At 51.9% G+C, this 22,185-nt stretch overlaps 1 protein-coding gene, 1 pseudogene and 1 gene segment (V, D, J or C); 2 read left to right on the top strand and 1 right to left on the bottom strand.

Annotated features, from left to right (window-relative positions):
- The first annotated feature begins 9,722 nt into the window (after positions 1 to 9,722).
- LOC128091736 (feather keratin Cos1-1/Cos1-3/Cos2-1-like) lies at positions 9,723 to 10,077 on the top strand. The gene has a single exon (XM_052704998.1). It carries the CDS (start codon positions 9,738 to 9,740, stop codon positions 10,041 to 10,043), a length of 306 nt encoding a protein of 101 aa, XP_052560958.1. The 5' UTR covers positions 9,723 to 9,737; the 3' UTR covers positions 10,044 to 10,077.
- A 4,038-nt stretch (positions 10,078 to 14,115) lies between these two features.
- Positions 14,116 to 16,125, top strand: LOC128091740 (feather keratin Cos1-2-like; annotated as a pseudogene).
- Positions 16,126 to 21,267: 5,142 nt separating this feature from the next.
- The window catches only part of LOC128091741 (T cell receptor alpha variable 4-like), a 45,224-nt gene continuing 44,306 nt past the window's right edge, over positions 21,268 to 22,185 (bottom strand). Inside the window, exon 3 of the V gene segment in view lies at positions 21,268 to 21,340.

The following is a 22,185-nucleotide window of genomic DNA, read 5'->3' as shown; positions in this document are numbered from 1 at the left end:
GTCCTCACGCATCCCCATGTTCTGCTTCCAAACAGGTGCACCTCCATCCCTGAGACATGTCCTGCTGTGACCAGTGCCAGCCGTGCCAGCCCTGCGGCCCGACCCCTCTGGCCAGCAGCTGCAATGAGCCCTGTATCAGGCAGTGCCAGAACTCCACCATCGTCATCCAGCCCTCTCCCGTGGTGGTGACCCTGCCTGGACCCATCCTCAGCTCCTTCCCGCAGAACACCGCCGTGGGCTCCTCCACCTCCGCTGCTGTTGGCCGCATCCTCAGCTCTGAGGGCGTGCCCATCACCTCGGGGGGCTTTGACCTCTCCTGCATTTCCAACCGCAGCTGTGGCAGAAGGTGCCCCCCCTGCTAAAGGTGCTGGATGCTGACCCAGACAAGGATCCCCGGAATGCTGAACATGGCACTGAACAGAAGAACAAATGTTGTGTTGCTGTTTCTGTCCATCAAGACAGAGATGTAGTGGCCATTATGGCCTCTCTGTCAACATGGAGAGATTCTACCGATACTCTTTTTTTTTCTCACTCTTTCTATCTAATATCTTTCTTTTTTTCCTGTTCCCTTTAGAGTTGTCTGTTAGTATCCCTCACAATGAATCCTGAGTGACCTGCTCATCTCCCCAAACACCTGGGCTGGGAGATAGAGTTCTGTGGCAGTGCTGCCATAGGAAATGGGAACAGATTCTTGTTTGCTCCTGCTGCTCACTGCATGCAGGGCCTCTGCTTGGAGTGACCTCATTTCTCTCCTCAGACTCATTAAACAATTCTGCATCCTTTAATGTTTCCTTCTGAGTTGTTAGTTTTTTTTTTTTCCCCATAAATGTAGAGATTGCCAAAGGAGAAGGGGATATTTTTGGTGAGAACCAACTAGGGAGACTCCATCATTCTCCTGATATTTGGAGGTCAGTGCACAGTGCAAACCATTGTTTTTTCAAGCCACATGCTTTTGAAGGAGGGGAAGATATTCCTAGATATTTCTCTACCACCAATGACCATCAGTCCCTGCCTTGATGTGTTTCTCCTTACACAGGTCTCCTTGACCCTTGAGCATGTCATGTGAATGGAAATCCTGATAAATTAAATCTTCAGGAGAGGTTCTCTGTGCATGGGAGAGGCCTTGTGAAGCCAGAAGTTCCACACACTCTGAGGAAATCTATTCCTGGGACTTTGGGAGGACCAGAGTTGGGGAAGGAGTCTCAGAGAAAGGTGTTTCCAAAGGCCATCAAGAACTGGGAAGGCATAGTTTCCTTAGGTCTCTGTCTCTATTCCACTTTCACATCCCTTCTACTCGCCCTTCACTGAGGGTGCAGCTTCCCTGTGTGGCCCTAGCAGCCTTTCTGCAGTGCTCCTGGCCCTGCCATACTATTGCAAAGCTGCCTGTGTTTGAGGCTTTCATAGGGCATTATTACTACGAGCTACAGAAGGCCACACATTGGAGCTCCCAATCCCTCTGAGCCCACCATAACCCAGCGTAACCGTAAAGAAGAGCTCGGTCCTGGTCCTTGGCCGGGCATTTCTACACAGTAGCACTGCTCTCCCTTTGCTGTGTTGGAAGTCTATGTGTCTATGCCCAACCTACTGCTCTCCTCCTGCCCTGCCAGGCTCCTTGAAGGTCCAGGGCATTCAAGGGATGGAGCTTCCTGGTAGGCTATGCTTGGATCTGACCTTGGCCTCTGTTAGATGTGGAACCATGCTCAGATGGCAGGGACAGGTGAAGAATGCCTTCTGGTGAGTGAAAGCAGAGGGAATAGAGAGAACTCTGGAGGTGATGCAGATGTAGGAAACCACCATTAAAAGCATAGCGTGAGGATGATGATGACAAAAGGAACCATAAAGCCCAGAATAAAGCCTGACGGGATCCCCGCAGGCCAGCCCCATCATCCCAGTAGAAACTCACTGGTACCCAGCCTGCACCCAAGCAATAAGGACCATGTTGAGATCCGCTTGATCTCTCCTGTACTGATCGCTCCCTGCTGTGACAAAGGTGAGGCCAGGGTCAGGAGATACGTGGAGTAGATAATGACAAACAGGAGCATGTGACAGCTGGGATGCTCTGTTGAGCCCAGGAGAATGCACTGAATCAGAAAAGTCCTGTTCTCCTTTGCCATGGCCCTGTGCTTTCAGAAGGAGGTGATGTCAGAGGGAGGTTTTCCAGCTCAATAAGACCAGCAGCAGACTTCACACAGGATGCCATTTCCTGGTTTACGTGGTGCTCTCATGGCCTCTGCTGATCATTGCTGATATCAGTCTCTCTCCACCTGCTCTCTCTTGCACTTGTTCCACAGACACAGATATACAAAAATTTGTCCATCCTCCTCCAGGCATTCATTCTGCCATTCTTCATGACCCTTCCTGAAGTGACCTACAAATTACAGTCTCTGAAGAACAGATTTTTTCTTGTTTCTGACTTTTTCTCTCTGTCTCATACCTGGCATAGAAATCCTGAGGCCTCTCACTCCTAGCACTCAGGAGAAGCTTCTTTGAGGGAATGGGTGTAACAGAGTCCAGAAGATGAAAAGGCAGCGTAAGTGGAAACAGCCACACAGCCCGTATCATTAGCTGGGATGTTTTCCATTCATTGCATGTGCTACAGAGAATGGTCACTCCTGTGAATGCTCACCCCAGGCCAAGGGCAGTGCAGAGCCAACAAATGAACAAAAAATTGTCCTGTCTGGATGAAGCCAAGAAACCCTCGTACCTCTCTGAGACATGCCCTGCTATGACCAGGGCCTGCCATACCCACCCTATGGTTCAACCTCAACAGCCAACAGCTGCAAGTGTTTACTGTCATCATTAAACCCCTTCCCATGATTGCAGCCCTGCTTGGCCTCATCCTCTTACCTCATCCATCTTACCTGCAAAACACCGTTGTGAGATCTTCCACCTCTGCAGCAATTGATATTATCCTCAGCTGTGATGCAGTCTCCATCACCTCTGGGTTCATTGATCTCTACTGAATTTCCAGACACTACTATGGCAGACAGTGCCCCCCATGCTCAAAGCTATGTTCCTCATCTTCTACTCTTTCCTCTCTTGCCCTTGTATTCCCTTCTTTTGTGTCTATAATTCCATAGCCACCCTGGGTGATATGGGACTGACAGATGGATGTATTTTGGAACCTTCACCATGGAGGATGGGCACAGATTTTTCACAGCTCTGGTGCTGCCTGCAAAACAGTTCCCTGTGGAAGAAAACTCATTTTCCTCTTCAAAGTCACTAATGTTACCTGCATCTCAGCGTCAGCCTCCATGTGATCCTTTTCATGGTGGTCTCATGTTGCTAGCAATGAAGGGCAGCTCTGGTCTTTCATCATGTGGAATGCATTCATGTGGAAGAATTACTGCAAGAAAACCATGCATCATCTCCTGTGCTCCTTCTAAATCTGAGATTTCCACATGGAGCTTAGGGAAGGAAGTTCTTACTGAAGCAGTGCAGCATTGCATTCTCCAGAAAGAGCCACATCTGGCAAGGTTCACCCTATAGGGAATTTGGGCAAAAGACACATGGAATCATAGAATCACAAAGTTGGAAAGGACCTACAAGATCATCTGGTCCAACTGTCCTCCCATTACCATTGCTACCACAAGCCACTAAACCATCTCTTGTAACTCCTCAACGAGACGCCTCTAGAACACTGCCAGAGACAGCAAGTCCACCACCTCTTCGGGCAGGCCATTCAATTGCCTGACGGACCACTTTCTGGGATAAAAAGTTGTTCCTTACGTCTAATCTGAACTTCCTCTGTTACAACTTCCATTTCCTCAGGTCCTGTTTGTTTCCTGGCAAGAAGAGGCCAAACTCCCTCCTCATCACAGCCTCCCTTCAGGAAGTTGTAGAGTGCAATGAGGTCTCCGCTGAGCCTCCTCATCTTCGCATTGAACAATCCCAGCTCCCTCAGTAGCTCCTCATAAGCCTTGTGCTCCAGACCTCTCACCAGTTTTGTTGCCCTTCTCTGGACATATTCCAGGTCCTCAATGTCTTCACTGTAGTGAGGGCCCCAAAACTGAGCACAATACTCGAGGTGCAGCCTCACCACTGCTGAGTAGAGGGGGAGAAACAGAACAATGAAGCTATCTGCACATCACGCAATCCAGTGAGTTTCAGATCAGTTGCTTAAAGCCCTCAGTGCACAGCAGAGCACACAAATCACAATGCAGCATCTGGTCTCTGCACAGCCCGAGGAAAAACTGGGTTCTCCAAGAGTGTACATAGAGAGGAGCTCCAGATCAGGGTCTCTAACATCACTTTTCATTCCTCTCAAGCCACAGCCATCGGTCCCTTCCGGAAGAGGACGCTGGGCTGCAGATCTCTGTGTGCTCAGGGAAGCAGCGCTGCCAGGAGAGCTGAGGACCCCTTCCCCAGAGCTCCGCCTCCAGCACACACACCTCCTCCCTCCCTGGGGTTGTTGCACGGCCAAGGAAGCTCCCTGCACCAGCGTGTCCTGCACAGCACAGAGGTACAAGGCGCTGTCAGACAGCTCGACTTCTGCCAGCCGCAGCAGGCTGTATTTCCCGGTGGTGTTCAGCCACGTGGTGAAACGGCCGTTCTGCTTGGAGCCTGCTGCTGCCTGATATGTGACCAGCTGGGGAGATTGGCCTTTCTTCTGCTGGTACCAAAACAAGCCAGAAGAACCAGCTGCCTGGTATGTGCAGGTGGTCTGGAAGGTGTTTCTCTCCTGCACTGTGACCTGTCCTTCTTGCTGGCTGACAATGGTCTGCCCCACGGCACCTGGAAGAAGAAAGCAAAGGTGAGCAGCTCTGCAGGGAAGGTTCCAGGCTGCCACCATGGAATGGATACAAAACAGCAGGAGAGAAGGCTCCCTGTCCTTTGTCCAGCAGAAAGGTGTTGATTCCTGTGCATAAGAAGATGGTTTTGGAAGGACCTCTGTGCTTGTGGGCAGAGTAGATCCTGTGCTGTGCCCCTGCTGAGAGGAACATGGAACAGCTGTCATGGCTGTGGAGGGTGAGGGAGCCATGGAGCTTTTGGGAAAAGATGCATTGTGTTTCTTCAGTCCTGTCAACATAAAGGGCTCCTAAGTCCCTCAGTATAAACAAAGCTGAGTTGAATGGTGACAAGTGTGATCTCTGGCTGTGCTGATAACCAGGAGAACACAGAAGACCACAGCCCATATGCATCAATCAGCATCACCTTAATGCTGTGTTTATGAGATGTCACTCATGTCACTGCTGTGACTTTGACAGAATCTGCTTCTTTCTCTTGGAAAGGCTGAAATGTGGGACTGCAGGGATGGCTGTGATCTCTGGAGGTGGCAGCTGTTGGGCCAGAAGAGAAAGGCAGTGAGAGAGAGAGAGAAGGGAAAAGAAAAGCAGGAGAGGATTCTGAGTTCTCTCTTCTCCATCTTCCCTTGTCATTTCCAACAGCAGCAGTATCTTGAGAGAAGTGGTGCAAAGCCACAACAGCCAGTCAGTATTTGCCCAAGCTTTATTGTTACCCAGGAGCTGTTTGCCACAAAGCCCAGTGAGGCTGGTGAGCGCTTTGTGGGGAGAAGATGGGTGCCTTGACTAAAAGCCAGCACTTACCCAGCAGTTGTCCCAGGAAGGCAGTGAGGACGAGAGAGCTGCGGTGCATGCTGAGACCGAGCCTCCTGTTTGTGAGTGAGCAAGAGGCAGAAAACCACCTCCCAGCCCCAAGACGACAGAGCTGCCAGAAATGACTCTGCTGGCTGCACAGGCAGGGCACTCACTGCCATAGCAACACCCACAGGTAACAACACCAGTTCTCTTATAAGCCCGAAGCTCAGAGCCAAGCCCTGTTCCTCCTCTCTGGCTAATCAGGACTGCAGTTCCCCAGTGGAAGCACACACCTTCACCCACTGGCTCACAAGCATTCCCACAATCACAGCCCATCAGTGTGAGCACAGGCCCTCAGCTCATCCAATACCCTTGCCTGGAGCCTGGCATCCCTTACCCTGCATGTGGTCTCCTCCTTTGCTCAGGATTGGCCAGCCTGCTGTTTGCCAGCCAACAGATGTGTGCAGTCACCCACTCCTCTCACACACATCCCCACACTCGTGCTGATCCCTCAGACATTGCCATGGGATCTCAGCCTGCCAAACCTCCTCTCCCTGGCTCTGTTTCCTTACCCACCTCTCTCCCAGACTTGTATACTCTTTCCTCCCAGTCACTGGTTTAATCCTGATGTGCTGTGGATGTTGTTTTGCTTGCTGGCACCCAGATCTCTCCTGCACAGCAGTCTCAGCATCTACTGGCCTAGACCTTGGGGTGCTGAGTTTTAATGCTGCACAGACAAGTCAAGACTTAGTAAGGAGAAAGTATGGGCTGTGGTGATCAGGTGCAGGGCTCATGCCTATAAGCAGGTGCACTGACTGGAACTTTTGTCCTTTCTCTCTGCAGTGCATCCCCTTCTTCCTGTGCAGCCCGCTCTCACAATTCCCTAACACCTGGACTTCCCCAATGGCACATCAAGGAAGGGCTGAAGAGGTACAGTTTCACTCTCTGTCTTCCTATTGGGTTAGAGATGAGAGTCATTCTGCACTTCGGGTATCACCTTTTTTTTCTTGTAATTCTCTTTGAATTGAGAAGGGACTTGATCCACAGCCTTCACGAGCCAGTAGCCCTCACAGCCAACGCATCTTACAGTGGCCTCAGCTGAATCCACACCTCCCTGCCAGAGGCCCTGAATCCTCTCACAGAGTCTCATACTCTCAACAGAGCCACTGAGGAGATCACATGAAGGTGTCTGTGAGACCTGCACATAAACTCAACGCTCATGAAGGTGTGCAGCTGGAAACAGTGAATCCGTGGGATGCGAGCGGTGCGAGGGACGCGTTCCATGTCAGCACTGTCAGCTCGGCGGCGCCGGGAGGGAGGAGCGGCAGCGCCCCCTGCGGGCCCGGACGGCACTGTGCCCCCGCCCCGCCCCAAGCGGTTCGTGCCCGGCCGCAGCCCCGGCTTCGCTTCCCGTGCGCCCACGGCGCAGTAATACAGCGCCGCGTCCCCGAGCCGGGGCCGGGCGAGACGCAGGACGCTGGAGCGGCGGTCTGCCGACACCCACAGCTGCCCCTCCGGGTCCGGCACCTCCTTGGAGCCTTTGACAGCGCTGACGAGGAATGAGGGAGCTCGGCCCGGGAGCTGACGGTACCAATGGATGTACCCGTCGGACTGTATGTTGGGGTGCGAGCAGGTGATGTTGATGCCGGTGCCCTCGCTGGTCTCTGCCGCCGGCTCCTGCTGCACCTGGGCTCTGCTCACAGCCACTGCCGAGAAGAGAAGCAGCAGCAAACTCAGAAAATCCATTTTCTTCCGCAGAAATTTCATGCCGGAGGAGAGAGGTGCACGAGGTCGGAAAGAAGCCAATGGTCCAGAGGCGGGCGCACCCCGCTCTGGCCCCCGCCAGCCCCGACTGTGCTCCGCCCGCGCCGCCTCCTCCCCACCACCGCCGCCAGCTCCGCCCCGGGACTGTGCCCTGCGCCGGCGGCACTCGGGCTTGCTCCTGGCTGCGAGTACTGGGCGCCTGGGCTCGGGCAGCGGGGTTTGGGCTCTGCGTGTCCTGCAGCGTAGCCCGGGCTCTGCGGCGAAGGCGGACAACTGAGAAACGGCTGCGAAATCTTCTTTGGCGCAGGAGAAACCAGCCGCCCGCCTGCAGCGCCCCCAGCGAGTCAAGAGCACGGAGAGACGGTTCGTGGAGCGCGACGCTTCCGAACCCTGTTCGTCCAGCTTTGCCCGGAGCTGCCACTGCTCCGGAAACCCGGCATCGGGAACGGGTCGTGTGCTGCTGCCCCGGAACGCGGCACCCCGAGAGCTCCCCGAGCCCCGGGTCCCGCAGGCTGCGGCTGCCCGTGGTGCTGCTGTCGCCGCTCAAGAAAGGCCGGCAGCAACGCCGGGATGGGTGACTGGATTTAGTGGGCTAAATAAAACCCTCTCTAGTCACACTTTGCTGGATGCCAAGACCTGCCCCTATTCCATTGGAGGCACAGTGACCCCCCCTTGTTACAGCAGCTAAATCTCATTCAGCAAGGATTCTGGGGAAATGTCACTGCACGACGATATCCTAAGTATGTTCCTGATGTTGTACAGCACCTGGAGAGATTGTGATTAAAAGGGAATTGTAGTGGGAGCCTTGCTGAAGTCTTAGAAGCAACTGATGTCAGTTAGACAAGTCTGCTCTGTTTGTTGAGCCTTGCATTTAGGAACTGAGACACCCTTTCCTTATTCCAGTCAAAATGCAATTCTTGTAGACCTGAAGACCCCAGAAGCCTTCTTGGGATTCCGCTGGCTGCTCCCCCTCTGTGGGGCAGGCAGATAGGTTTTCTGTGGAATGTCTTCAATAAATGATGGGCACAAATTTCTGTCAGCTCCTGGTACTGCCTGCACTGACAGGGTTCTCTCAAAGTGACATCATTTCTCCCTTCAGAGTTCTTACAGTTGTTTGCATCCCAACCTTTGCCTCTACATAACCATTTTTATGGTAGTCTCAGGTAGCCAAGGAAGAATGGCAATCTTTGTTGTGAGGGGATAAGGTGAGGACATGAAGGGGCACTTTCATTCTCTGGAGAGATGGAGAGATGTGGATTTGATAGTTGGCGCACTAAGTGGAGAAGCAATGGGTTGGATGTTTGCAGATGAGAGGAAGTGTCTGCCCTGGCTTTCCTGACAGCGTGTCTGGTGTCTACCATTTCTCTCTGCCACTTACTTTTAACATCAATTCTGATAACAATCCCTTTTCCTCAACGATGCCTTATAGTTAGACTTACCAAGAGTCTGGACTGGTCTACTTTTGATTTTTTGTACCTCTCTTTGTTGAAGAAAAGAAACAGACCAGTTACACCCAGGCAGCTTTATCCTCTGACCAGAAAAATGGTAATGGAACAGTGAAGTCTTCTGGGAGCTGTTGTTCATTATTCTCTTATGAGACAGGTAATGGAACTATCAACAACCCTCGAAACTACAGAATTAACTCTTTAACTCCCAGTGCACTGCATGATGTTATGATGTGGAACACATATTGTGGATAACAGAAATCATAAAACCATGACAGTCCCCCTGCACTGAAACAGATTGACTTCTCTTACTTCCTCCAGACTGATCACCACTTGAGCTGAGGCATCAGCTTCACCAATGCAATGTGCACTGTGAACCTTTAATCACAGCATTTAAAGAATCCTTCATTAGAGAATGGGCACGTCATAAATCTGGAAATGAACAGGTAGCACTGCAGCAAATCAAAAACCAGCCCACATAATGAGAAGGGACAGCTTGCATTGAAGATTACCTAGTCAGAAAATTAGTGCCTTTGTCAACTCTGCCTCTGGACCTGCAGCGATGAAGAACCAATATAAAAGGCAGCCCAGTTCCCAGCTCTTCCATTCACTTCTCTTGCCCGCCTCTTGCTGGGAACCAGGTAAGTGTGAAACCCTCTCTTCTCCTCTTGCCTCAATAGAAATACTATCACATAGTGGATCTGCATGCCATGGGAGACCACAGAGGTCATAATGTCTGCTCAGGGAGTGCTTGTGACACTGCTGTCATGGCTGTAGATTTGTGCACTCAAAGAGAGTCTCTCTGGGTCAGACAACTAATTGTAGGGTCCTGGCATGCTGAAGGGATGTGACCTCCTTTCTCAGCCTTATCCTCTAGCCTTAGCAGTTCCCTTGTCTCCTTTGGGAGAGGCTGCCCTGGCCGTTCCTCACATATCCTTGTGCTCTAATTCCTTCTATCCCTCTCTCCCAGGTGCACCTCCAGTCCCAAGTCATGTCCTGCTACACCCAGTGTGTGCCATGCCGGCCCTGCGGCCCCACTCCTCTGGCCAGCAGCTGCAATGAGCCCTGTGTCAGGCAGTGCCAGAACTCCACCATCGTCATTGAGCCCTCTCCCGTGGTGGTGACCCTGCCCGGACCCATCCTCAGCTCCTTCCCGCAGAACACCGTTGTGGGCTCCTCCACCTCCGCTGCTGTTGGCCGCATCCTCAGCTCTGAGGGCGTGCCCATCACCTCGGGGGGCTTTGACTTGTCCGGCTTGGGCAGCCGCTCCTGTGGCAGAAGGTGCCCGCCCTGCTGAAGCCGCTGGTCCCAGAGAAATTCGTCCATGAGCCACGGACGCAGTGCTGGATCAAGAAGGATTCTTCAACCCCTGCTTGACCCTACTCTGATGCTCTAGGAAATGTTGAGAGCAAGAGGCAATGCCGTGCTTTCTGAAAACATGGCTCATGTCTCTTTGTGTTGCCCCCTACTCAACCCTTTATTTCCATTTTCTTTTTTTTCTCTCTCTTCATCTCCTATGGGCTATGAGGCTCCTCAGAACCGTTCTGTTCCCTTCCAAAAAGGCAGGAACAAGCCTTGCATGAGCTCAGATGTGGGTCTGTGTGAATCCTGCACTGTGGAGCCTTTGCTCAGTGTGACTTCATTTTCCTCTATAAACATTTGTCATAGTTCTATGTTTTTTTGTTTTTGGGTGTCACTATTCCACATCAAAACATCATGTAGTATACAGGGTATTAAAGCGTTAATGCCCCAATCCCAGGTACCTATCCCTGTACATTACAGAAGTCACGGGATCTGGCCCTTCTGGGTGGGGGTGGCGCTCTCTTGCTGCCTTGCAGTGGGTGCTGGAGGTGCTTTCCTGGCCGTTCCAAGCTTTTCAGGTTTGATTCGGTCCCGGGAACTCTCTCTCTCATCTTGTCTGATTTATGAATCTCAATTTCAATTAAATTGTATATATTGTGTTATCTTGTATTCCAATATTATAGTAAAACAAGTTTTCCTCCATAGATTGTTGCTGCTGCTCTTTTCCTCCCTTCCTTCCTTCCCATTATTTGTGGGACTGGGCTGTGGTGCGGGAGGGCAGAGGCCTGTTGCCCCTGTCACGGACATAGATTGATCTGGTCAACTCCGTGACAACATTATTTTAAGTTTTCTGCATCTCATTTGAGCTTTTGACTTTTCTTTCTGCCTTGTATGGTCTTCAGGACTGCCCACATAGAATAGCTTTCTTCTTGGTGCTTATTATATGAGTGCATATGGAGACCCTTCTCCATTCCCAGAAGAACAGGAAGCTGTGAAGCCATTCAGTGCCTCTTCTCCTGGGCTCTGTTCTTTTCAGCTGAAGGAGAGAAATGCCTGTCTAAGACCAAACAAGTGGTTGTTGGCCTTTGACGTGTAGTTTATCTGAACACAACTGCCCTCTCAGGTAGATGACAGAGAGAGAACACAGCCTCTGCAGTCCTCACAGGAAAAGCTGTGACTCTGTGGAAGGAGACTGGGAACAAGCAACCCTACAGGTTCTTGGGAACAGTGCTCCTACTGCTCTCATATATGCTGCACTGGAGAAGGACAAGAGAGTAGGAGATGGAATAGAACTGTGTGGATGTCACTCTGATGTCAAACACAGCTTATGTTAACAGTTTTGCCAGCCTGCCCGACTCAAACGCAACTCTGTCTACCCAAAATTGCGGCAGTGGCTGCCATGGATGCCGTGCTCGTTTCTGTGGAGACCTCAGGGCGGCCACCCCGGTCAGGATGGAGTTTGGCGGCCATGCAGGCAGCGCCCCCTGCGGGCCCGGACGGCACTGTGCCCCCGCCCCGCCCCAAGCGGTTCGTGCCCGGCCGCAGCCCCGGCTTCGCTTCCCGTGCGCCCACTGCGCAGTAATACAGCGCCGCGTCCCCGAGCCGGGGCCGGGCGAGACGCAGGACGCTGGAGCGGCGGTCTGCCGACACCCACAGCTGCCCCTCCGGGTCCGGCACCTGCTTGTAGCCTTTGACAGCGCTGACGAGGAATGCGGGGGCTCGGCCCGGGAGCTGACGGTACCAGTAAATGATCTCGCTGGACTGTATGTTGGGGTGTGAGCAGGTGATGTTGATGCTGATGCCTTCTCTGGTCTCTGCCGCCGGCTCCTGCTGCACCTGGGCTCTGCTCACAGCCACTGCCGAGAAGAAGACCCCACTCAGAAAATTCCATTGCTCCGACAGAAAATTTCACACGTGGTCCGACACATTAGGAAAAGCAACTCAGAGGAAAAGGCCATGCAGAAGGCAGCGGTGTGGGAAGGGAATTCTAAAAGAACGCATGGTGCAGGGAGAAAGGAAAGACGGGTGGACAGAGCTCTCTGGAGGCAGCCGGGCTGAATGCAGGAGAGAGGAAGAAGTGTCACAAGGCTGGAAAGAACTCGGACGGCCAAAGGAGAGCGCGGCCCCGTCCCCCCGCAGCCCCGCAGTCCGGCCCCGCCGGCGGCAGCCCCGCGCACCCAGCAGCACCGCGGCCAGCCCCGCCAGCCCCGCGGCCCGGCACTGCCGCATCCCGCCGCTCCGCCGCCCGCGCCGCGCTGCCCCCGCCAACCCGGGGCTCTGCTCCGCCCGCGCCGCCTCCTCCCCGCCGCCGCCGCCGCCAGCTCCGCCCTGGGCTGCTCCGAACCGCCTCGCTGTCTTTCCGGTGTGTCTTAATGGCATCTAAAGAAATTTGCTCCAAAATACATCCTTGTGGAAGGTGTTATTGGAGCACAGTTGGCCAGTAGTTCCCTGAGTTCCCTTTCTCAGTCCTGCTAAATGTTTTCGATGCATGTTGTTCGTTCCTAGCTGTGACCACCATTCCTCAACTGTCATGGTCCTCGAGAGGTGACAGAAAGCTGCATCAGAACAACATCACTCAATCAAACACCCTTGGATGAATCCCAGGTCATTCAAGGGCACAAGTATGTCCATGTGGATTAAGTTATCTGGTAGGTTTTCTTCCTGTATAGGGAGTGCTTCTTCACTGCCATGAATTCTGTGAAAGAAGATCAGGGTCCTTGTAGGCCTGTCTGAAGGAATTATCATGAGAATGGGTGACAAAAGAAGCAATCATTATATTACACATTCACTTCTCCCTATTTCTGCCATCTCCTGGTCCAATGGAAATATAATCACCTTAGTTTCGTTTTTGCTGCCTCAGTAGGATTAAGGAAGCTGTCTGGAAACAGAATTCTGTGGAACAGTTGTAAGGGGTGGTACAGTGATAGGCAGACAAATCTTCAAGTCCTTCTACAGCGTTAGAGTTACTATTCCTTGCCAAGGAAATCAAACAGCTGAGACTTCAGACAATCCACTGCCAAAGGAAGGATCTGGGTGTGCTGGCTGACACCAGACTCAAGAAGAACCAACATTGTGCCCTGTCAGGAAGGAGATCCAACTGAATTTTGGAATGCATTACACACTCCTTAGACTACTGGTCAAAAATGGATGATACTCCCAGTACAGTTATCCTTGGTGTGTCTTCACCTGGAATCTATTTGGCTGTTCTGGGCTCCACAAAGTAAGAAGGGTGTCCAAGGTGCTTTAAAGTGTCCAAAGGAAGCAGAGCTGATAGTGGGTCTGGAATGCATTGCCTGTGAGGAGAGCCTGAGGACACGTGGGTTGTCCAGTTTGGAGAACACAGAGCTTAGGAATGACATCACTGCTCTCTACAACTTCCCAAGGAGTGAAAGCAGAGAGGGAGGTGCCAATCTCTTCTCCCTAGTATCTCATGACAGGACATGTGGGAGAATGGCACAAAACTGCACCAGGAGGTGTTCAGGCACGATAGTAGTGATACTGTAAATTGTTCAGTCGTGGAACATCCCAAGACTCAAACTGGAGTGTTAGAAAGCAGGCAGTCTTTATTTTCAATGCTGGATGCATGGGGGATGAGCTCCACCTATCATGCATATTCTGAACAAAAGTTCCTCAGCTTATATTCATTACTTATGTTACACATGCAAATGGTTTCATGTATAGTACAGAGATATTCCGTACTTGCCCACAAAATCATTAGCGCAGGATACCGCCTTGTCCCAAAAAGTTCAGTCTTTCTGTGGTGGTGGTCCCACAGCCCTCTGGTGAAGTTGATGCTTTTCCTCCCTGTGTTCACTGTTTTAACCCCATATTCATCAATGCTCAGTTAGCTCAAGGCCTCACTCACACAATACTTGCTCACAAAAAATGAGCTGATTTAAAGCAGAGCTTCCCTTGCCTCCTCGATACAACAGTTCAGTATATCAGTATTATCTGGTGAGTACAAGGGCACAGATTCTTCCTGTTAACTAAACAAACTCCAGGGTATCCAGCAAGGAGCATTGGCAAGCTGAACAATATTGCCACAACTGGCATCACTAGGAAAAAATGTAGATTTATGTGAAGGTGGTCAAACACTGAACAAAATTTCAAGAGATCTGGATGATGCCCCATGCCTGTAAGTGTGGAGAGACATTTTGATAATGCTTTCATTAGCATGCTTTTCCTTGTGGCTAGCACTAATCAGGTCAGACTGTTGAACCTGAGTGATATTTGCAGGTGCCTTCCAGTTCCTCTCCTCTCCATTAGCTCTGTTAGCAGGAAGACACAGATTAACAGAATCTACTGCTATCCTGAAGTGCCCCTGATGTGACCAGAACACGTGCTGTTACGTGGGACACACAAGTCAGACACATACTCAACTCCTCATGCACACACGTGGAATCATGCAAACCTCTATACCCACAGGCAGCTGCATAAATCCAGCACACAGGCTCTAGTTGTTTCACATTGATGCCCTACCAAGCATGCTGATATAATTTGCTTTTGCTGGATTCTTCCCACACTGGTTTGTGGTTCTGCCCACACTGGTTTGTGCTGCCTGGAAATGCTTGGGTCTTTCTTCTTGCCACTCAAAAGATGCCTTCCATGAGCAATGGGAGTGACATAAATCAGGATGTGACAAGTAACAGCACAGGAAACCAACACACAGCCCATACCAATAGCTGGGATGTTTTGCATTCAAGAGGTTCTTCTCACAAAATAATCACTGCTTCAAGGGATGCCTCTGGAAATGGGGCAGCTTGGGTCCACTATAAAAGCCAGCCCAGCTCCTTGCTCTCTCATCCACTTCTCCTGCCCCCTTCTTCTTGGGAACCAGGTGAGTGTGAAGCCCCTTCTTGTTCTCTTCCTTCTCCAAACAGAGTTCTGAGCTCAGCAGAACTCTCAGCTGCTATTGGCTCTGTTCCATGCCTGTTTCTGCTTGTCATGATAGAGAAGTGGGGAGAATGATTGTCATGGGAGGAGGGTGGGCCTGTAAGGAGATGGCATGTGGGCTACTGTCAAGGCAGTAGCTAGATAGGTCTCAGTGACTTTCATTGGGTTCTGTCAGAATGAGACCAAGAAACCGTTGGATATCCCTGAACTGTTTTCAGTTCCCAGCACTGCATGTGCATTGATTCCCTCATAGTGTGATGCTAGGCTGGTCCTCACGCATCCCCATGTTCTGCTTCCAAACAGGTGCACCTCCATCCCTGAGACATGTCCTGCTGTGACCAGTGTGTGCCATGCCGGCCCTGCGGCCCGACCCCTCTGGCCAGCAGCTGCAATGAGCCCTGTGTCAGGCAGTGCCAGCCCTCCACCATCGTCATCCAGCCCTCTCCCATGGTGGTGACCCTGCCCGGACCCATCCTCAGCTCCTTCCCGCAGAACACCGCCGTGGGCTCCTCCACCTCCGCTGCTGTTGGCCGCATCCTCAGCTCTGAGGGCGTGCCCATCACCTCGGGGGGCTTTGACCTCTCCTGCATTTCCAACCGCAGCTGTGGCAGAAGGTGCCCCCCCTGCTAAAGGTGCTGGACGATGCTCTAGACAAGGACCTCCAGGAATGCTGAACATGGCATTGGACAGAAAAAGAAATGTGCTGATTTTACCCTGCAAGACAGACATGTAGTGGCCATTATGGCATCTCTGTTAACATGGAGAGAGTCTACTGATATTCTTTGTTGCTCACTCTTTCTATGTAATAACATTTTTGCCTTTTCCCTTTAAAGATCTCAGTTAGTACCCCCCAAAATGAGCCCTGAGTGATCTACTCACCTCCCTAAAACTCCGGATTGTGACGGCGAGCTCTGTGGCAATGCTGCCATGGGAAAGGGGAACAGATTCTGCTCCTGCTGCTCACCGCACACAGGGCCTCTGCTTGGGGTGACATCATTTCTCCCCTCAGACTCATTAAATACTTTCTGCATCCCTTATAGTTTCCTCCTATTGGTGCTTTTTTTCCCCATCTGTGTAGAGATGACCAAAGGAGAATGCGATGCCTTTGGTGAGAATAAGGTAGGGAGATTCCATCTCTCAGGTTATTGGAGGTCAATGCACGCTGCTGACATTCATTTCTCATGCACACTCTCTTGAAGGAGAGTTTGGATTCCCAAGAGCTAGGAGACATTCCTAGCTCTTCCTCTACCACCAGTGACCATCCGTCCCTGCCTTGATGTGTTTCTCCTTACACAGGTCTCCTTGAACATTAGGCATGTCATGTGAATGGAAATCCTGATAAATTAAATCTTCAGGAGAGGTTCTCTGTGCCCTGGGAAGGCCCAGAGAAGCCAGAGGTCCCACACACTCTGGGCAAATCTATTCCTCTGGCTTTGGGATGAGCAGTGCTGGGGAAGAAGACTCAGACAAAGGTGTTCTCAAAAGCCTTCAAGAGCTGGGAAGGCATAGTTTCTTTGGGGTTGGCCTTCTGTCTCTATTCCACTTTCACATGCCTTCCACTTGCCCATCACTGAGGGCACAGCTTCTCTGAGTGGTCCTTGCAGCCTTTCTGCAGAGTTCCTGGCCCTGCCGTAATTTTCCAAGTTGCCTATGATTGAGGGCTTCCACAGGGCATTTTTACTACCAGCTACACAAGGCCACATATTGGAGTCCCTCTGAACTCAACACTCCAATGGGTGCAGGAAAGCCCAGGACAGTGACTCATGCCCAGACACTCATGGCTTCTCAGTAGTGTCATGTCCTCCCCAGGCATGGGACTGTTCTCCTCAGGCTCATGAACTGAAAGGCCTTCAACGTGCTGCAACTCCACTGAAGACTCCATGTGAGAGCAGGTATCTCCAACTCCACTGGGACATGGCAGTGAGAGTGTGACGTATTTCTGCAACTTAATGGGATCGTTGTACCTCCTCCAGTCACGCAGGGCATGCACAGCCCAAACACGGGACTCACACTGGGGTGTCTTCCCCGAGGCACCAAGATCCTTTCATATTCCCTGCACACCAGGGATGAAATAGCCCCCGTGCTCCATGCAGTGTCACTGCTCCCCACACACACGTGCAACTTCACACATCAGCACACCCTGCGGATCTGTTTTGTGAGTGCTTTACTTTCACACACATCCTGTGTGATGCCAGCAGCACAGCAATGCAAGGAGAATCATTTCTCCATGTTATCAGGATGGCAGCACCTGTTCTCAGGCCAGTGTTTTTGTCAGGATATGCTGGATCAGATGGGATCACAAGACAAAGAGCATCAGAACCCAACAAAGCCCAGTGTAACCATAAAGAACAGCTCTGGCCTGGTCCCTGTCCAGGTGTCTGCTATGCAATAGCACAGCCCTCCCCTCGCTGTATAGCAGTTTGGATCTGGCCATGGCTTCTTATAGAAGGGGATCCATGCTGAGATGAGAGGGACAGGTGAAGAATGCCTTCTGGTGAGTGAAATTAGAGGGAATAGAGAGAACTCTGGAGATGATACAGATGTAGGAAACTGTCATGAAAAGCACAGCATGAGGATAATGATGATGGCAGGAACCATAAAGCCCAGAATAAAGCCTGACGGGATCCCCGCAGGCCAGCCCCAGAAGAGGCCCCTCATCCCAGTAGAAACTGACAGTGATATTCCTGGTACCCAGCCTGTAGCCAGGCAACAAGGACCATCTTGAGACCCACAGGTACTGATTGCTCCCTGCTGTGACAAAGGTGAGGCCAGGGTCAGGAGAGACATGGAGCAGATAATGACAAACAGGAGCATGTGACAGCTGGGATGCTCTGTTGAGCCCAGGAGAATACATTGAATCAGAAAAGTCCTGTTCTCCTTTGCCATGGCCCTGTGCTTTCAGAAGGAGGTGATGTCAGAGGGAGGTTTTCCAGCTCAATAAGAGCAGCAGCAGACTTCACACAGGATGCCATTTCCTGGTTTACGTGGTGCTCTCATGGCCTCTGCTGATCATTGCTGCTATCAGTCCCTCTCCACCTGCTCTCTCTTGCACTTGTTCCACAGGCACAGATATACAAAAATTTGTCCATCCTCCTCCAGGCATTCATTCTGCAATTCTTCATGACCCTTCCTGAAGTGACCTACAAATTACAGTCTCTGAAGAACAGATTTTTTCTTGTTTCTGACTTTTTCTCTCTGTCTCATACCTGGCATAGAAATCCTGAGGCCTCTCACTCCTAGCACTCAGGAGAAGCTTCTTTGAGGGAATGGGTGTAACAGAGTCCAGAAGATGAAAAGGCAGCGTAAGTGGAAACAGCCACACAGCCCGTATCATTAGCTGGGATGTTTTCCATTCATTGCATGTGCTACAGAGAATGGTCACTCCTGTGAATGCTCACCCCAGGCCAAGGGCAGTGCAGAGCCAACAAATGAACAAAAAATTGTCCTGTCTGGATGAAGCCAAGAAACCCTCTTACCTCTCTGAGACATGCCCTGCTATGACCAGGGCCTGCCATACCCACCCTATGGTATGACCTCACCAGCCAAACACTGCAAGTAACCCATGTAAGGCATGGTAAAAATCATACCGTCATCATTAAACCCCTTCCCATGATTGCAGCTCTGCTTAGCCTCATCCACAGCTCACACCTACAGAACACAATTTAGGATCCTCCATCTCTGCAGCAACTGATTGCATCCTCAGCTGTGATGCAGTCTCCATCACGTATGGCTGTTTTGATCTCTCCTGCATTTCCAGGCACTACTGTAGCAGGAAGTTTCCCCCATGCTTAATGCAAAGTTACCAATTTACTATGCTTTTCTCTCTTTCCTTGTATTCCCTTCTTCTGAGTGTATAACTTCCCCATAGCCAAACTGTGTGATACAGATCAGATGGATGGATGCATTTTGGTATCTTCGCCAGAGCAGATGTGCACAGCATATTGGCACTCCGGTGCTGCCCATACAATATCTCCCTTTGGAAGAAAACTCATTTCTCTATTCACAGCCACTGTTACCTGCATCCCAGCCTCAGCCTCCACAAGACCTTTTTCATGGTGTTCTCAAGTTGCTAGGAATGAAAGGGCAGGCCTGGACTATACATGATAATGTAAGGACTCACAGAGTCTTTCATCATTTGAAAAGCATTCGTGTGGAAGAATAACTATAAGAAAACCATGCATGATCTCCTGTGCTCCTTCTATATCTGAGATTTCCACATGGAGCTTAGGGAAGGAAGTTCTTACTGAAGCAGTGTAACAGCATCATTGTGAATCTCCAGAAAGGGATGCTTTGAGAAGGCCCAACCTGCAGGACTTTGGGCAAATGACAGAGAAGAGAGAAGCAATTTGCATGGGACTGCAAAGCTCAGGTGAGTTTCAGATGACCTGCTTAAAGCCCTCAGTGCACAGCAGAGCACACAAATCACAATGCAGCATGCGTCATCTGCACAGCCCTTGCAAAAACTGAGTTCTCCAGGGTGTACAAAGAGGCCACAGTCTCCTTGGTCACTTTTCATTCCTCTCAAGCCACAGCCTTCGGTCCCTTCCGGAAGAGGACGCTGGGTTGCAGATCTCTGTGTGCTCAGGGAAGCAGCGCTGCCAGGGGAGCTGAGGGCCCCTTCCCCAGAGCTCCGCCTCCAGCACACACACCTCCTCCCTCCCTGGGGTTGTTGCACGGCCAAGGAAGCTCCCTGCACCAGAGTGTCCTGCACAGCACAGAGGTACAAGGCGCTGTCAGACAGCTCGACTTCTGCCAGCCGCAGCAGGCTGTATTTCCCGGTGGTGTTCAGCCACGTGGTGAAACGGCCGTTCTGCTTGGAGCCTGCTGCTGCCTGATATGTGACCAGCTGGGGAGATTGGCCTTTCTTCTGCTGGTACCAAAGAAAAGCATCAAAGCTGGAGGCCTGGTATGTGCAGGTGGTCTGGAAGGTGTTTCTCTCCTGCACTGTGACCTGTCCTTCTTGCTGGCTGACAATGGTCTGCCCCACGGCACCTGGAAGAAGAAAGCAAAGGTGAGCAGTTCTGCAGGGAAGGTTCCAGGCTGCCACCATGGAATGGATACAAAGCAGCTGGAGAGAAGGCTCCCTGTCCTTTGTCCAGCAGAAAGGTGTTGATTCCTGTGCATAAGAAGATGGTTTTGGAAGGACCTCTGTGCTTGTGGGCAGAGTAGATCCTATGCTGCACTCATGCTGAGAGGAACATGGAACAGCTGTCGTGGCTGTGCAGGTTGAGGGACCCATGGAGCTTTTGGGAAAAGATGCATTGTGTTTCTTCAGTCCTGTCGACATAAAGGGCTCCTAAGTCCCTCGGTATAAACAAAGCTGAGTTGAATGGTGACAAGTGTGATCTCTGGCTGTGCTGATAACCAGGAGAACACAGAAGACCACAGCCCATATGCATCAATCAGCATCCCCTTAATGCTGTGTTTATGAGATGTCACTCATGTCACTGCTGTGACTTTGACAGAATCTGCTTCTTTCTCTTGGAAAGGCTGAAATGTGGGACTGCAGGGATGGCTACGATCTCTGGAGGTGGCAGCTGTTGGGCCAGAAGAGAAAGGCAATGAGAGAGAGAGAGAAGGGAAAAGAAAAGCAGGAGAGGATTCTGAATTCTTCTCCATCTTCCCTTGTCATTTCCAACAGCAGCAGTATCTTGAGAGAAGTGGTGCAAAGCCACAACAGTCAGTCAGTATTTGCCCAAGGTTTATTGTTACCCAGGAGCTGTTTGCCACAAAGCCCAGCGAGGCTGGTGAGCGCTTTGTGGGGAGAAGATGGGTGCCTTGACTAAAAGCCAGCACTTACCCAGCAGTTGTCCCAGGAAGGCAGTGAGGACGAGAGAGCTGCGGTGCATGCTGAGACCGAGCCTCCTGTTTGTGAGTGAGCAAGAGGCAGAAAACCACCTCCCAGCCCCAAGACGACAGAGCTGCCGGAAATGACTCTGCTGGCTGCACAGGCAGGGCACTCACTGCCATAGCAACACCCACAGGTAACAACACCAGTTCTCTTATAAGCCCGAAGCTTATAAAAGAAACTTATAAGGCACCCGTCTGGTCTTTGACTTGTAGTGTATCTGCACACAACTACCCTCTCAGACAGAGGGCAGAGAGAAAACACAGCCTCTGCAATCCTCACAGGAAAAGCTGTGACTCTGTTGAAGGCAACAACAGGGGAACAAGCAACACTATAGGTTCTTGGGAACAGTGCTCGTACTGCTCTCATACATGCTGCACTGGAGAAGGACAAGAGAGTAGGAGATGGAATAGAACTTTGTGGATGTCACTCTGATGTCAAACACAGCTTATGTTAACAGTTTTGCCAGCCTGCCCGCCTCAAACGCAACTCTGTCTACCCAGAATTGCGGCAGTGGCTGCTATGGGTGCAGCGCTCGTTTCTGTCGAGAACTCAGGGCTGCGCACCCCGGTCAGGATGGAGTTTGGCGGCCATGCAGGCAGCGCCCCCTGCGGGCCCGGACGGCACTGTGCCCCCGCCCCAAGCGGTTCGTGCCCGGCCGCAGCCCCGGCTTCGCTTCCCGTGCGCCCACGGCGCAGTAATACAGCGCCGCGTCCCCGAGCCGGGGCCGGGCGAGACGCAGAACGCTGGAGCGGCGGTCTGCCGACACCCACAGCTGCCCCTCCGGGTCCGGCACCTCCTTCGAGCCTTTTAAAGCGCTGACGAGGAATGCGGGGGCTCTGCCCGGGAGCTGACGGTACCAGTGGATGTAGTCGTTGGACTGTATGCTGGGGTGTGAGCAGGTGATGTTGATGCCGGTGTCCTCGGTGGTCTCTGCCGCCGGCTCCTGCTGCACCTGGGCTCTGCTCACAGCCACTGCCGAGAAGAAAAGAAGAAGCAAACTCAGAAAATACATTTTCTTCCACAGAAATTTCATGCAGGAGGAGAGAGGTGCACAAGGTCAGAAAGATGCCAGTAGTCCAGAGGCGTTCGCGACCCCGGTCCCCTTCAGCCCCCGCAGCCCGGTCCGGCACTGCCGCATCGCGCCAGCCTCGGCTCTGCTCCGCCCGCGCCCGCCTCCTCCCCGCCGCCGCCGCCGCCGCCAGCTCCGCCCCGGGGCTGCGCCCTGCGCCGGCGTCACTCGGGCTCCTGGGCTCGGGTAGCGGGGTTCGGGCTCTGCGTGTCCTGCAGCGTAGCCCGGGTACGCACGCGTAGGCGGAGAGCTGAGGGACGGCTGCGAAATCGTCGGCAGCTGCTCACCTGCAGCAACCTCAGCGAGGCGAGAGCTCGGAAAGAC

This window comes from Tympanuchus pallidicinctus, unplaced genomic scaffold (assembly GCF_026119805.1).
Source record: "Tympanuchus pallidicinctus isolate F22 unplaced genomic scaffold, pur_lepc_1.0 scaffold50, whole genome shotgun sequence".
NCBI classification, from domain to species: domain Eukaryota; kingdom Metazoa; phylum Chordata; class Aves; order Galliformes; family Phasianidae; genus Tympanuchus; species Tympanuchus pallidicinctus.
The sequence above is the reverse complement of the archived record's forward strand: the minus strand, read 5'-3'. Positions and strand labels throughout refer to the sequence as shown.

Excerpts from the sequence above, each read along its gene's own strand:
- LOC128091736 (XM_052704998.1), top strand. The coding sequence starts at position 9,738 with ATGTCCTGCTACACCCAGTGTGTGCCATGCCGGCCCTGCGGCCCCACT.